We start from the raw sequence: 15,855 nt of genomic DNA, 5'->3' as shown, positions 1-15,855 counted from the left end.
TCTCTTTATGACTTCATATTAGACAAGAATCTCTTTCAGAGATTACATGTGTGGGCTCCTTCCACACCCACACCCCACCTTAGATATCTTTGCTCACAATATTTCTTCCTGAAGGGCCTGACAACACACATACTTCATCACTGCTCAAGACCACAAGTTCCCTGACTACTGGACCCTAGCAACAAATAATCCTTTGGTTCCTCCCATAGTGCTTTGTGGCCATCAACTGCTGACAAAGAGTCCTATTGGCCTAAAAATTATGGACCCATTTCATATCTGAGTCCAGTGACCGTAAAAAGTAGGCATCACTGTCTCTGTTTTACAGATAAACATGGAAAACCAGGATTCACCTCTCTGAATATATTCACGGAATCATATAAATAGAAATCATTTAATTAAGTGAGATGGTCAGATCAAAATTTCCAAAGCAAGAAACTCAAGATTTAAAGAGATTCAAAGACCTGACTAAGGTCACGCAATTATAAGCTCAAGTGGTGAAACCAGGGCTTACCTCCTCACCTTCACCCCAGCACCCTGGTCCAGACCCTCCGTTGATGGGCAGGAAAGCCAGGACTAGAACTCATGTCTTGACCCTGGACCACAATCACTCAGGTTAATGTCACTGGCTGTAGCAATCCCTACATCCTAGATGAATGCAATCCCTGGAACATTTACAGAACCTTTGCTTTGTTTACTCAGCAAAGAGAAAACACCTGGTAAAAAACATAGCCCTGGTATTTGCATAGAGGTTCCTGAAATTACTAGTTAAGCAGCTATAGTTGAGAAAAAGTGTGAGCCCTAAGGCTTTGAGAATAAGGGATCAGAACCGGCTCACCAGCCCTAAAATACCCTTATCAGTGGAGGACAATCACCATTGAAGGCATGCTCATGACTGGCTGCTCAGCTCACCACAAAGACCCTTCTCAGGGGAGACCCAGTATGCAGGAACACAGGCCCCCCAGGCTTTGTGTGCTCTGTAGACCAGATCTGCAGGCCAGAGTCCTTCTCTGTGAGTTTTTGAACTGGAACTTTGGGAAGAATTCCTCTGCCCTGAAGGCCTAGTTTTTCCCCCGTCCCTTCCCTAATTAGCTGCAACCCAGCACCCTTCCAGAACATTCTTCTTTCTGCCTAAGAGTTTGAGTTGCGTTATCTTTCATTCATTAGAAAGGAAGCAAGCAAGGAAGCAAGCAAGAATGCTCGCCTGTTTCACTCCTCTTCTTCTTCGTGACTTCACATTAGACAAAGGGCCCTATCAGGGGTGACATATGTGTGTCACACCCCCAACCTACCCTGGACATCTCCAATCACAGTATTCCTTTCTGTAGTACCTGGCAAAGGATCAGAATCCGTTACATTCACCTAGGTGATCTAGCATTCATTCTAGGTGGCCACAGGCTCACATTCCAAATGAATCCTAATGTGTCATTCCCAGTTTGCATGAAAACAAAGACTTGGGCCAAAAATCAACTTCTGCACCAAAAGCACACACATCCAAAGTGTCACAACTAGGAAATGATAAGACAAGTCAAATATAGCTGCCTCGACCTCAACTTTAGCTCCATTAGAGGCACACAAGCCCCAGAAAGGCTGTCCCAAACTGGGTTTACATATACCTTTCTCATCAACCTGGATTAATACAACATAGGTCTTCTCATTTCTCTCCTTGCCCAGCCTCACCCAGTTCCAGTTTGGCCTCCTCACCTAATAACAAGATGGTCCCAAATCCATCCCATCATGCGCTGTGCCCAGATTTAAAAACCTCCAGGATCACTCAGTCACTGCCATCCTGTCTGCCTCTCAAGCATGATTTTCAAGCAAATCAGTTCTTCCCCAAAGGACCTTCAGATTCTCTGCGCCCTTCTCCCTCTCTATAATTTAACTTTCTGCAAACTTCACTGCCTCCCTGGCATACTCTCCCCGGTAGAGTAAGGGGCCACAGGCCCTGCTGCAACTCTGAACACCTTGTCAAGGTCCTGTGTATAGTTTTTATACCACTTAAAACCCTGAATTATGATTTACTCATTCTTTTGACGTATATTTCCCACAAAGCCTCTATGTTCCAGGTCTGCGTTAGGTCTCAACAGCCCATGCTACACAATTATATGTTTTTCTGCTTTCCTCAGTAGACTGAGCTCTTACGGCAGGAACTGTCTTATCATTTCTGTAACCTGAGGACCCAGTATTGTTGCATGAATAAATGATTTTCTGGCTGTTTCTTTACTTATCAGAGACATATAATTAAGTTGAAGGAAACAAAAGGTTTGGGGGGCTTAACTCAAACTTGATTATTTCATTGGTGGTATCAAATTTCCAAGCCTCTCCTAGAAAACAAGAAATGTTACACTGTCACATATTCCCTTGGAGATAACGACATGGGAATTTAACAAAAGCCAACCATGCAAAATATAAACCAGAAACAACAAGATAATTCATCCAAATAAAATTACCAAGGCTGTTGGCTACTTGAGGGGAAGAAAGGAGAAAGATACTTATAAATTTATAAGCATCTGTTCAGAATTCAGTGATCAGCAAACAAGGCCACATATCCCTGCATGCAATTATAGTCCTAGAGATTCAGAAATACTAAAAGCAGAGAATACCATAAATCAGTGCTTCCAGACTTTTGGACATGGCAAACAGTTAACATTTCCACACACAGAGAAAAGATATTGAAGGAACCCTAAATAGAGATGTCATCTTTAATTTTGCCAAGTAAGAGCGGTTTTTTAAAAGCATACCATCTATTATCGTCATAATTTCACAAAATAAGGAATATGAACTCAGACTAAAGAAAGCCATTCTCAAGAAAGGACAAGCTGAGAATGTTACACCATATCTTAACCTTGGACCAAGGAAAATGTGGGCACAGAAAGGCTTGAATAACGTGCATTTTTACAGTCCTTGAAAGATAAGGCATTCCAAGTTCCTAAAAACAAGTCAGGCCCCGGAATATACCCAAGAAATATTGCCAAAGGGCAAAGATGGATCAATTTCAACTTTTGGTTCTGATATTTCAGTCTTGGTCATTTAATTTCCAAAGCATAAGGCCTGAGGAGACTTCCTTTCCAGTTTGCAACCCAAAAATTGCACACAATTTTTCTTCGGTGTGCCACAGACTAGCATTTTTCCATATTGCTATTTGAATGACATTGGTCAGAGGCAGCTGCATGATAATAGGTAAGATGTATTGAGCACTTATCATGAGCCAGGCCTTATACTAAACCCTTTACAGGCGTTTTCTCATTGAATGTCCCTAACAATGAAATGAAAGAGGTATTATTATTTATCCTTATTTTAAGATCAGTGTGTTAGTTAGATTCAGTTGTGAACTTGGCCAGGTGAGCATACCTAGTCTTGTGGCTGCAGTCATAAGCCAATGGATGTGAACCTCATCTGTTGCTAATTACATCTGCAGTCAGCTAGGAGGCATGTCTGCTGCAATGAGTGATGTTTGACTTAACTGGCTGGTGCTTAAATGAGAGAGCACAACATAGCACAGCCCAAGCAGCTCAGCATACCTCATCTCAGCACTCACAGCTCAGCCCTTTGGAGATCCAGAAAGAAGTAACCCTGGGGAAAGTTGTTGGAACCCAGGGGCCTGGAGAGAAGGCCAGCAGAGACCATCCAGTGCCTTCCCACGTAAGAAAGAACCTCAGTGGAAAGTTAGCTGCCTTTCCTCTGAAGAACTAACAAAATAAATCCCCTTTTATTAAAAGCCAATCCGTCTCTAGTGTGTTGCATTCCGGCAGCTAGCAAACTAGAACAATCAGGAAAGAAGATTAATCAAATGAAGGGACTTCTCCAGGCAGGGCATAAATTCATGTCTGGCACCAAAATTTGTGTTCACAACCCCTAGAAGAGACAAGATGGACAAAGGGTACAGGTGGCTAGGGAAAACAGAAAGACTAGCCTATAAAATAAAAATCAAATCCTTACAAAAGCAAACCTGAAAAATAACCAAGAAGTTGGCAGTCTAACTCTGCCTCAAGACAAATGAGGAAGTTAAGCATCAGTCAGCAGCAGGTTACTCATAAATCTTGACTCGGGTATTGCATTAAATTCAGGCTGTCCAACAACCCTGATGTTCCCCTCATTTGGGCTTCCCGTTCTCCCTCAGAGGGTCTGAGAGCTAGAGATGGTTGCAAAGTTATGAGCAGTTCTAAGTAAGGCACAAAACACTCTGAGCAAGGTGATTTCTCATTCAAAGGAAGATCTGTGTTTCGATGATAGCAGCCCAGTTATTACCTCCTCCAGATTCTTCCCCAACCCCCTCTGTAATATTTTAAATGCTAACTTATGGCCTTCATTGCATCTCCCACCTCCAAGACCCATACAGTTTGCTTCCCCCTTAATCTGAGGGGCAAGTTAAATCCATCAGAGAGGCTAAAACACCAAATACCACTGCATGGAGAGGGCCTACAGCCACCTGGGAACTGCTCATAAACAAAATAGTCTTCTCCTGACAGGGACCTCTGAAGGGCACACACTCTGAAGGAAGGTCCCATAGCAGTGCTGGGAGAACCTGAGTTCTGGCTCCAGTTCTGATATCAGCTGACAGTTTCCTGAAGCATAAGACTTTGATAAAAGTATGTATTATGGCCAGACTGAAAGAGATATTCATCCACACTCCCAGTTCCAGAGTTAACCTTCTAAGTAAAGCACAGAGCTGTTAACACACACACACACACACACACACACATACAGCCTTCAACTTCCTTTTCCAGCATTCTCCAATATTATATGCCCACTACTGTTGTAACCATATAATCCCAGATTCACCTAGCTCTCCCTTTCACTCCCACTCATATACCTTTACATAGCAATGTAAATGTAACAGGCTAGGGCTAACATTAAAGGAAGATACAGGGATATGAGTGTGTTCTCCTCATTGAAGAAAGAATCCAGAAACCTGAGATTAAGTCCCACTTTCACCTTTTCCATGCCTGGTGTCAGGTGCCAATTCACTCAACCCTAGGCCTCAGTTTCCTTACTGGAAATCAGGGACAATATTACCTATAGAATTGGATTCCCAATTTCCTCAGTCAGCCAACAAATATTTATTAATAATATTTATTTATTATTATAAACATCTAGTACATCAGGCACTGTGCTAGATGCTTAAGATATGTGAATGAGCAAGACTGACAAAAAACACTGCTGTTGCTGCCTCATAAAGCTTATATTCTGGTGCAGATAGATCTGTAAAATGGGGATTGCTCACAGTATTTCTGTGGGAATTAAATAAGATAATATATGGAACACACTTAATATAGAGCCTGACACAGGATCAACTTTCATCATCATTGTATTGATGTTTGGAGTATAAGTCCTTTTGTTCAGCATCATTCCTATTAAGCTGCTCCTTTTACATGGAATGTCTTTCTCCCCCTCCTGAAACTCCCTAATCAACAAACTAGACGTTCTCCTCATCTGTCTGGATGCAGTTCAGACTGACCTCTGTTCTACTGCCATTAGCAGCACCTATGTCTTAGACGTTTACATCCTTCATACCCAACACAGGGCTCTCAGATTTATCTGAAAAGCTGAACCAACCTGAAAAATGAACAAAAGTAAAAAGAAATGAGAACATGTAGGACAATGAGTAAGGAAGAAAAGGCAAATTATAAAGCATAAGGGCCAGATTATAGGGGGCTTTACTACCTGACTTTAAACTTGACCCTGTGAGTCCTGGAAGTCACCAGTCCTGAACTTCCAGGTAGAGTGGACTTCAATGGACAGAGCAGGAACTCACCCAAAGGTGGCCAACAAAAAGGGCCCTGGAGGCCATAGCTGGACATGAAGGATGACTTCATTCCAATCTAAGGCAGCAATCCAAGAATTCTTGTCTTGGAGAATCACGATTACTCAGTATGGCACTATAATTCTATATATACCTTCTGTGTTGTGTATTACTGGCCTGGTTCCCTCCAAAATATCATCACCATGTTCCAGGACTAGCAATACTGGTCCCTTTCCAAGTGCTGCTCCCTCTGACAGGAGAACATAATACTTAAAAAGAAAAACACCCCGCCTAAATGTCACTAACATGGATACAGCTAAACCTGGACTTGGCTTGAATCAGACAGACACACATGGTGTCACTCCAGCCTACCAGGCTCACGGTAGTTCAGATAAGTGAACCATGGTGAGGGCAGAGCATGCATTGATATTGAGGTTAGACACCAAGGCAAAGGATGGAGTCAATTCAAGACCAAAGAATCACTGGTAGAAGTTATTCACCCTTTCAGATTTTCAATAAAACAAGGCAATTCTTACTTGTGAAATTTAAGTCTAAGAAAATTATATGGACAGGTAGAATGGACAACCTCACTGACCAAAGGAAGACTATTTCCCTTGGTTTGGGTGCTGTGACATTTTCAGGCTCCAAATATGCCTGTTTATCTGGTTCAATACTTTTTTTTTAAAGTTTAAACTCAACTGCCTTTCCACCATTGCCACTGACCATCATTCTCTGCTGTAGTTTATAGTATCAACTTGCTAAGGAGACTGTTTATTTCTTCAAAATTCCTCTTTCTTGTAAAGATTTCTGATACTAGGATGTTTTTGGCCTCAAGAATCTCAGGCTGCACTCCAAGGAAACTTATTACAAAAGCTGTAAACTCATGCCAGCTGTGCCACTAACCGAAAAACTGAGGGCAAGGCATTGGTTGTCATCTTCATTTCCCCTTCTGGAAAGTCAGGGGAGAGACCACTCCTCAAAGTCAATAAAAATAATGCTACATTCTTGACAATGGTTTATGACCCAGCTTCCATGTATGCTCTTAATACTCCTCAGACTCACTTTTCCAACCCCAAACACAGGACTTGCAGAGTCTACTTTGACTGCTAAAAGAATTTCTCCCCAAGAAGTAAAAATAAACAATAAGTGGGTACAGACTAAGAAACAAGCCTGTGGTAATGGTCACAAGTAAACAGAAGCAACGAACACAGAGAAGTTCAAGAATTCCCCAAGGATGAAGTTTCTACTTGGTCCCTGAAAGCCATGGGTTGGAAAGTCAAGAGAGTGGGTTTCTAATCCCAGAGGTACTATTAACTGGTAATGACTGGCAGGCAATGGCCTCCCTGGGCCTCAGTTTCTTCATCTGTAAAGTGATCTTGGTCTAGCTCTTGACACTGCAATGGTGAACTTCTGAGTGAAACCCAAAGAATGTCCTTTCAAATTTATGATACCAAAGTTGGTTGTATCCTTACAGTACCCTCCTACTGCTTTCCTCCAAAAAAAGCATGATGGCAAGGAGCCATATGCCCTTACCTCCCCACACAAGGCCACGCTGGGCTCCACTGCAGGATACTAGCTGGATATGAACCTAGAGCTGGAACCACAGTAACCAGAACCATCCAGCTACCTTTTCAGACATTACTGGTCTGAACCCCAGTAATGCCCTATGATAATCTCATTACTCAAGTATGAAAATCCTTACACAAGTATGAATATCAATCACATTTCCTGTACTCACTCCCTCCTTCCAGAGTCAGGTCCCCAAGGAAATGTTGTCATCCCCTCAGCCTGTCTGAGCATGCCCCAAGAGAACCTGCAGTTGCCACCTAAAGCAATGTCTTTCATGGTTAATTGGTCAAAAAAATCAAGTTAACGTCAGGTAAGGTGTGGCCCATGCCATTCAGGATGGGTCTTAATGTTATTACTGGAGTCCCTCATAAGAGAATGAAATTCAAATAAAGAGACAGAAAGCCACAGCAGCAAGAAGCTGAAAACAATGAAACCCTGAAGAGAAGGAAAAGACCAGCAGAGGCTACCATGTGCCTTGCTGTGTGTCATAGCAGCCAAGGCTCACCAACAGTCAGTCTTCACAAAGAACGCATCATCTTGATGATGTCTTGATTTGGACATTTTCCTGAACTCTAATAGTAAGAAAATAAATTCCCATTGTTTAAGCCCATTCTATTCCATAGTATTTGCTGGAGCAGCCTAAGAAACTACAACAGAGGGCATGCCATATTCTTAGTGAGACATGATTTTAAAGTAAGTTCTTGCTATATTAATTTTTTTTTTTTTTTCGCATGGGCAGGCACCGGGAAGCGAACCCGGGTCCTCTGGCATGGCAGGCGAGCATTCTTGCCTGCTGAGCCACCGTGGCCTGCTATATTAATTTTTGAATTTAACAAGTCCCAAATAAAATACAGATTGGATTTTAAAAAATAATCAAGTTAATGGATCATGATCAGCTTAAAAAAATACGGAATAGATTAAAATAAAGTAGATGACCAGCATAAAACAATAGTATAGATGATTAGAACAGAACAGAATAGAAAATATTATTGTGCCTCTCCCTGTAGACAGAATAGATATACTACAAAGTATTAAGTCTAGCAAAAGGAATTCTTGATGGAGAGCCCCCTTCAGCCCTCTTCCTCAGTGTCCTTGGCAGGTCCAAGGATCCAGATATGAACCAATAGCCATACTGGCTGGTATTGTATTCTCCAGACGAATGAAGACATCCCAGACAACTAGAAATATGGTCATAATCTGCTTCTGCTGATAATGCCCTCCCTTGCCAGCACCTCAACACTGTATCTTAGCCTAAGTCAATAAGTCACTTTGTTAGTGCAGTCTTTTGGGTGCAATTCTTCTCTTTTAAAGGGTGACTCCCCAAGGTCAGGGGGAGGGGGGAGAACCTGTCAGTGGCTCCCTTCTGTTTCTTCCGTGTTCTCTCTCCTCTAATAAATCTGTTTTTATGCTTTAACTCGCTGTCTCCTGTGGAATCCTCAACGACCGCATGCCTGACATGCAGCTCTTGTTTTACTTTTGTACTAAAGTATGTATGTGAGTGGGTGGGTGGATCTTGGTCAAAAACAGACTGAGAAACCCACCTGCAAGAGGCAAGCGGATTCCGTCTCAGAGTGAATGCAGAGCGAATCCGCTGCTCGGCAAACTGCTGCTCCTTCACTCCCTACAGATGATGCAAGGCCTAGCAAAGGGTACTTCCTACAAAACAGGCCCGATTAGAAAGCGCTGAAACAAACTTCAGACCTTCCTTATAGAGTTATGCTTTTTCAATAAAGCACAAAATAGGATGCCCACTAAAAGAACAAGTCATCCTGATTACAGCTTGCCTCAAAAAAGTGCCTGGAGGGCAGGTCACAGTGGCTCAGCAGGCAAGAATGCTTGCCTGGCATGCCAGAGGACCCGGGTTCGATTCCTGGTGCCTGCCCATGTTAAAAAAAAAAAAAAAAGTGCCTAGAACCAAGAAGGGTCAACGTGAAGCTGAGAAGCCTGGGTGAATCTGGAAAATGGGAGTGAATGACCCCTTGCTCCGTTCCTTCTTCCAGCTTAAGGGCAAGGCCAATAGCAAATGAGCCAGGGCAGGTCAGGGACCCGTTGTTCACTCTTAATTTTTTTTTCTTTAAATTGCACACTGAAGCTAAAAATTTCCCTAGGAGGCACTAAAGGTTACAGCCACCCAGAAACGCTCCCAGCGGCGAGCAGAGCTTGCCCGCGTTGCAGGCGCTATCTTTGCAGGACATACGCGACTCCCCATGGGCGGGGGATGTGCGGGTTGCGCTTCCCCAGCAACAGGCTCCAACCTTGTTGAAAACGTTCCAGGGCTGAAGCCTGGGTTTCTTAGGGCAGATGTGGGCCTCTAGAGGACTCAGCTTCCCAGTCTTGGGACCCTGCTGCTACCCCGCTGCCAAACTGGCTTATCCAAGAGCCAGAGAAAAGGCCGGCCCCGGGCTGGAGTCGCGAACCTCCTCCTGACCGGAAGCCGCCAGGAATCTCCAAGTTCCCCGCCAATCCCGCCCTTCCAGCAGAGAACAATTCCCCTGTACCGCTGCACCCCGCGTCCTGGCGCCTACCGGCCCCGAGTGCTGCCCTGGAGGCGCGTCTGCTAGTCTCTTCCTCAGGAACGTGCCAGCAGCCCCAGGGCTCCCCCAGGAATGTGGGTGGCGGGCAGCGAGCAGTGGGTTGGATGCCCGAGTAGGGGGCCGAGGCGGCAGGCCACGCGCCGCCGCAATCCTGTCGCAGTGCTTGCCCTTATCCCCCTGGCGGGGAAAGCCGGAACCATCCCCTGCGCCGGCGCTGCAGGGCCGGTCTACGTGTGCTCCTGGATGGTCGCACACCGCGTGTGGTTGGCTCGGAGGTCCCCTCGCTGCCGCCTCGGAGTCGCCAGCCTCTGCACCCGCCTCTTCCCTCCGGGAAGGAGCGCGGAGCGCGGAAGACCAGTGCCGCCTTTCCCCCAGCTACGCACCTAGATACCCGCGGGTCCCACATGGCCTAGGCCGCAGGGACCGCTGCCGCCTTGGGAGCCGCTTCCCCGGGGGTGGGCGCGGAAGCCCGGAAGCGCCCGGCGGGCCACGGCAGCAGGAACCCTGAGCCAGGGGTGGCGCGGTACAGCCGCTGCGCACTGGGCAGCCTGCTATCTGTTGCTCGGCTCGCCGGCCTTGACGAGCAGGGTGGGGGCGCAGGGACCCCGGGGCCCCGGCTTTGTGCAGCCGTAGACCTATTCCAAGTTTCCACGTAGTTACGAGAGCCCGAAACTGTCACGGCACGTCACCGCTGGGTGGGAGGGGTGTTTGTCACTGTGTTAAAAAGGCGTTTCTATGTCTCACGTCATGCATGTGAGTGCTCCAATGGGGTGGCTCTTGGCCGCCTTTTAAAACCAAGTGCTTCCAACCTGTTACCACGGGGGACTGAGCACACACACACACACTCACGCTCTCCGACACGTTTCGGTTGTCAGAGAATGTTGTCTTCTTTAGGTGGTGTCTGCTGCAGTTGGGAAAATTGAAAAAATAATCAGCGAATGGCATGAATTCGGCTTCTCTCCTCCCCCCTCAGAAACTGTTTCAAGCCGGTGGGGTCACCGAATACCATGCCCATTAGTGTCCACGTTCTCATTACCTCAGCTCAGTCATTCCACAAGTATCTAGTACTTTGTGATCAGTGCTCCATTCTAGGGACACTGGGATTTCTAAAGTGAAGAGAACAGTGACAGTGAGAACCTGAACTTCTTGATTTTTACAGCCGTTTTCATGACGCTTACAGTCCACTAAGTCTCTCACCACAGGGGGTTACTAAGCAAGGAACAAAATAAGGATTTTGCCGTGTTCCTCCCCCTCCTAAAAGGGCAATGGTGACTAAGAGAGTCGGTGGGATGGTTAGGACGATCTCAGGCCTTCCTATCCCCTTTTATTATCGGCACAGTTGCCACACATCCTGTCGCCCATCACCCCGGTTTGGTCCTCACTGCTTCTCTGGTACGGGAATTATTTCCCTCAGGCGCCGGTGATGCGCACCAAGTACACAGAGAAGCCCCCCTTCAGCTCCTGGGACAAAGCTTTGGCCTACACTGCCTCCTGGTGGTTCTGGCGACCTTTTGGGGTACCACCACTCCAGGCCTGTCCCGGGGCTGGGGAGAGGGCAGCTCAGAGCACGAGCGAGAGGAACAGTGCTGTTTTCAAGAAGGTAGAGAGAATTTGTGACACTTTGGACACATCTAATTCGTGTAGCCCATGTACTTCTCTTGAGTTAAGACTACTAGTCTATTAGTCTAGCTAGTGATCTCCTCGCTTCTGGAGTTGCACTTCCTTGGATTTGTTGCGTGAATTAATAGTTCCGAAAACGATTGCATCACTCCTAGCTGAAAAGCCTTTAGTGGTTGCGCATTACTTATCAGCAATCGAATTTGGTACTAGGTATTTGAAACTCATCACAATCGGTTTTTATCCTACCCTTCCAGTCTTAGGCTCCTTACCCAAACACTCCACTCTAGTGGTTCCCAAACCTGACTGCACACTGGAATCACGTGGAGATCTTTACAAAAATACTGATGTCTGGCTTCTACTCTCAGGCAGCCTGATTTTACTGGTATATACTATGACGTGACCATCTGGATTTTTTTTTTTTTTAACTTCCCAGGTGATTTATAATGTGCAGCAAAGTTTGGAAAACAGTGCTGGCCCTCTAAATTTTGGGGACTGTATGCCATTTCCAAGACATTCTTGGTCAAGGCTTTGTATATCCTTTCTTCAGTGTTTTTCTGGTTATCTCCCAATTCTGTATTTAGGAAAGGTCCATGTCATCTTTTCTAGCATGCATTTTCATTTTGGCCAACTGAAAGGCGCCTTTGCTTCCAGAAGGCCTAGACATATTCTCATATCAAGGAGAACAAGCCAGAGCATTGGTGAGGAAGCAGAAGGTTAAAAAGGTGCCTACAAACTTTGACCAGTTTTCATGAAGTATCCCAGAATCTTGTTGTCATACTTCTTCCTCTGACATTTTTCACCATAGTTCACAAAGCAGTTACATCAACATGTTATCTTTCTTTTTAAAAATTTCTTCTTTCTCTTCTATTTTTATTTTTTTGTATCAAAGCTATACATTCATATATTTCAAAGAACAGTACCCCCTCTCCCTCCTCCTCTCCAGAAGCAACCAGTTTTACCTCTTTTAGCTAATTATTGTGATGGCTATTGTCCACATCTCTGAACAATATATTTGTATTGCTACTTCTTGTTGGTTTGGTTTGGTTGTTGTTGGGCTTTTTTTTTTTTTTTTTATGCATATTCTACTGAATTCCCATTATGGAAAATGATAATGTAACCCTTTTTCTTCTTCCTTTTGGCTCCTTCCATGCATTCCCTTATTCTCAACATGATTATACCAAAATTTTGTTAAATCAGTATTCAGGTTTTACATGATGATGACTATGTAAATTCTATTCACAATTGTGCCATGTAATAAACTACTATCACTTTTCCTTTCTTAAACAACGTGTTTCCCTCCTATTTATCACTTGCCATACCCCTCAAAATCTTCACCAGCTGCCTAAATCTCCTCTCAATTCATTTTGTTACATCAAATATTATATTAATTTAATCTTTCTGAGGATGTCTCTCCTATAACCTTCTGACCTGCTCCAATCTGGACTGGTTGCCTCCTATACCTGCAAACAGCTACTATTCACAAACCACCCTTCACCATCATCTTGGGGGCACCACTTGTTTCTATTTTTTGTTGGATTACTCTTTTTTGGATCCTGCCTCTCATTGTTTTACTCATTCATTATGTTGGAGCATATCCTCCAGCTGATTTCTAGAAAAGGATGATTGGAAGGTAAATTTTTTGAGATTGTGCTTGTCTGAAAAAATCACCCTTGATTTGGTTTGACTGGGTATAGAATTCTAGGTCAGAAATCATTTTTCTTCAAAATGCCAAATATATTAATTATTCCAGTGACATTTAACTTCTGGTGCTGCTGTTGAGAATTTCAAAAATATTCAATTATTGATCTTTTTGTGGTATCTCTTCATTTTTTTTTTAATTTCTGGAAGCCTGAAGAATCTTCTTTTTCTTTCTAGTGGTTTGAAATTACACAATTATGGCTTTGATGTCGGCCCATTTATCCATTCCACTGGGTCCTGGGTGGGTTCTTTCAGTCTTAAAATCAAGCCCTTCAGTTCTGGAAAGTTATCTTGATTTATTTTGTTGATATTTTTTCTCCTCCATTTTCCCTATTCTTTTTGCTTGTTAGTTTGTTTTGGAAATCCTATTATTCACCTATTAGGCTTTTAGGATTGGTCTCTGTGATACAATACCATAATTTTCATATCACTCATCCCCTTTTTCACTTTTTTTTTGTTATTTTTGCTCTGCCTTCTGGGAGTTTTCCTAAACCTTATCTTCCAATTCTTCTTAATGAATGCTGCATTTCTGATATAGTACTCTGATTTTCTGAGAGGTCTTTCTATTCTATGAGCATAGCTTTCTTGAAGGACCCCCATTCCTTTTTTTCATGATAACCTACCTTTTCTTATCTCTGCAAATATTTTTTTAACATCTGTATTGGGATATAATTCACATTACAGAAAATTCACCCCTTTTTTCGCAAACACTTCCCCTTCCCCTGCCTCCATCCCCTGGTACCTCTAATCTACTTCCTACCTTTACAATATGGTTGTAAAGTTGCTATTCCTAGTCATCCCTTATAAGTGATATCATATAATATTTGTCTTTATGTGTCTTACTTATTTCACTGAGAATGTTTTCAAGGTTCCTCCATATTGCAGCATGTCTCATAACTTCATTCTCTCCTGTGTATTCTAAGAGTATTCCATTATGTATATATATCATATTTTATTTATCCGTTCATTTGTTGTTGGGCACCTGGGTTATTTCTACCTTTTGACTACTGTGAATAATGCTGCCGTAAATGTTGGCGTATGAGTACCTGTTTACAACTTTTTTTTTTTTTTTTTTTTTTTTTACTTTTTGGGGGCATATACCTAGAAATGGAATTAGTGAGTCATATGATAATTCTATATATAACTTTCTGATGAACCACCATATTGCTTTTCCACGGTGGTTGCAGCATTTTACATTCTCATCAAACAATAGTTCCAGCTCAAAGTTTAATTAGTTTTCTGTACAGCCAGTTGGTCAAAGGACTGAGACTAAGAAATAAAGAAGAGCTCAAAATGGGTTTGGCTGCACTTGAACCCTGATCTCAGTCCACCCTGGGTACTGGTGCTGAAGAATGATGTCCTTAGAGACCCTCCAGGGCCTTACATAAGTCTAAAGGCAGATGGGCCTACACAGAAAGAAGGAAAAAACACCTGAAGCAAATTCTGTTTTTCATTTCAGTTTCAATAAAGCTGATTCTTACCCTGTGTAACATGTTGAGAAAACCAATTAAGTGTGTCATTTATAACACTGTCTATCCTGATAACATAGGAGGGGCAGTAGGCTATTTACAGTCCAACCTTAAAACACATAGATTACACTCTCACACAGATTCCTACGCCCATACAGAGAATTATATACTCTGAAATATATACACAAAGAGATATAAACCAATAAGCATGCTCATTCAAATCCATGCATCTACAAAACAAAGCACAGGATGCTCTACCTTGGTTTCCCCAACTTGACTGAACACAGCTATTCATATCTGAAACTGCCAATGCTCTACCTAATACCCTGCCTCAGCAGGTGCCATCTCTCTCAGCCTCCAAGCCAGCTCTTACAGAGGCAAGTATATAATCAGTACCCTTCATAGTCACACTCCCAGTAACACTCACCTGGATGAGCTACTCCTGTCTCCCATACTCTTAGTACTCCACTGCACTGGTTCTCAATGACGGGTGTTTTGCCACACCCACCCAAGATATTTGGCAATGTCTAGAAGTATTTTTGACCATCAAGATTGGGATACTAGGGAGTGGTGCTATTGGCCTCTAGTAGGAAGAGACCAAGGATAACCACTAAACTCCTACAATACACAGAACAATCCCCATAAAAAAGAACTATCTAACCCAAAATGCCAATAGTACTTTAGGGGAAACCTTGTCTTAGGAGCAATAGGCAGTTATTCTGAACTTGATGACCTGGTAATAAACCACCTGGGGCTGCTTCTTCCAGGATAATAGGCCTTGTTTTTTACCACAAAAAAACAATCCTGGATACAACTATGTGGTAGGTTGAATTACATACCCCAGGAGACAAATAACATGTTATTAATTTAATCTATTTCTGTGAGTGTGAACCCATTGTTAATAGGACCTTTTATAGATATATTTTAAGTTAAGGTATGTCCCAACTGAAAGAGTTTGGGTCCTAATCCTATTATTGGAAACTGTGAGAAGACAAAGCTATATGGAGGAGCAGAAACCAGAAGTCAGTGGAACCTAGAAGAAAAAAGGAAAGGACAATACCATGTTACAGAAAAGCCAAAGATCCAAGGATAGCCAGCAGATATAGTCTTTGAAGACAAAGTATCCTTGCTGATGCCTCAATTTTGGACTTCTAGCCTCAAAACCATAGCCAATGAATTCCCATTGTTTAAGCCAACTCTTTGCATAGCCTTTGTCTTAGCAGCC

General features: G+C 43.3%; 1 protein-coding gene across 5 annotated transcripts in view; it reads right to left on the bottom strand.

Annotated features, from left to right (window-relative positions):
• TRANK1 (tetratricopeptide repeat and ankyrin repeat containing 1) overlaps positions 1 to 10,531 on the bottom strand; it is a 127,123-nt gene extending 116,592 nt beyond the window's left edge. Inside the window, exons 1-2 of one of the 5 annotated variants that reach the window (XM_077129849.1) lie at positions 9,835 to 10,018; positions 8,851 to 8,965 (exon numbers count right to left, since the gene is read on the bottom strand). Coding sequence is in view for 1 of the 5 variants with exons in the window: in XM_077129846.1 (XP_076985961.1) it covers positions 10,227 to 10,249 (23 nt within the window). In the remaining 4 variants the exon portion in view is untranslated. Of the gene's footprint in view, positions 1 to 511; positions 1,696 to 8,850; positions 9,743 to 9,834; positions 10,019 to 10,226 lie in introns of those variants that run through there. The other 4 variants (XM_077129846.1, XM_077129850.1, XM_077129848.1 and 1 more) reach the window with 4 other exon arrangements.
• Positions 10,532 to 15,855: the final 5,324 nt, after the last annotated feature.

The sequence above is a fragment of the Tamandua tetradactyla genome, chromosome 15 (assembly GCF_023851605.1).
Source record: "Tamandua tetradactyla isolate mTamTet1 chromosome 15, mTamTet1.pri, whole genome shotgun sequence".
NCBI lineage: Eukaryota > Metazoa > Chordata > Mammalia > Pilosa > Myrmecophagidae > Tamandua > Tamandua tetradactyla.
Note: the sequence above shows the minus strand (reverse complement) of the source record. Positions and strands in the feature narration are given on the sequence as shown.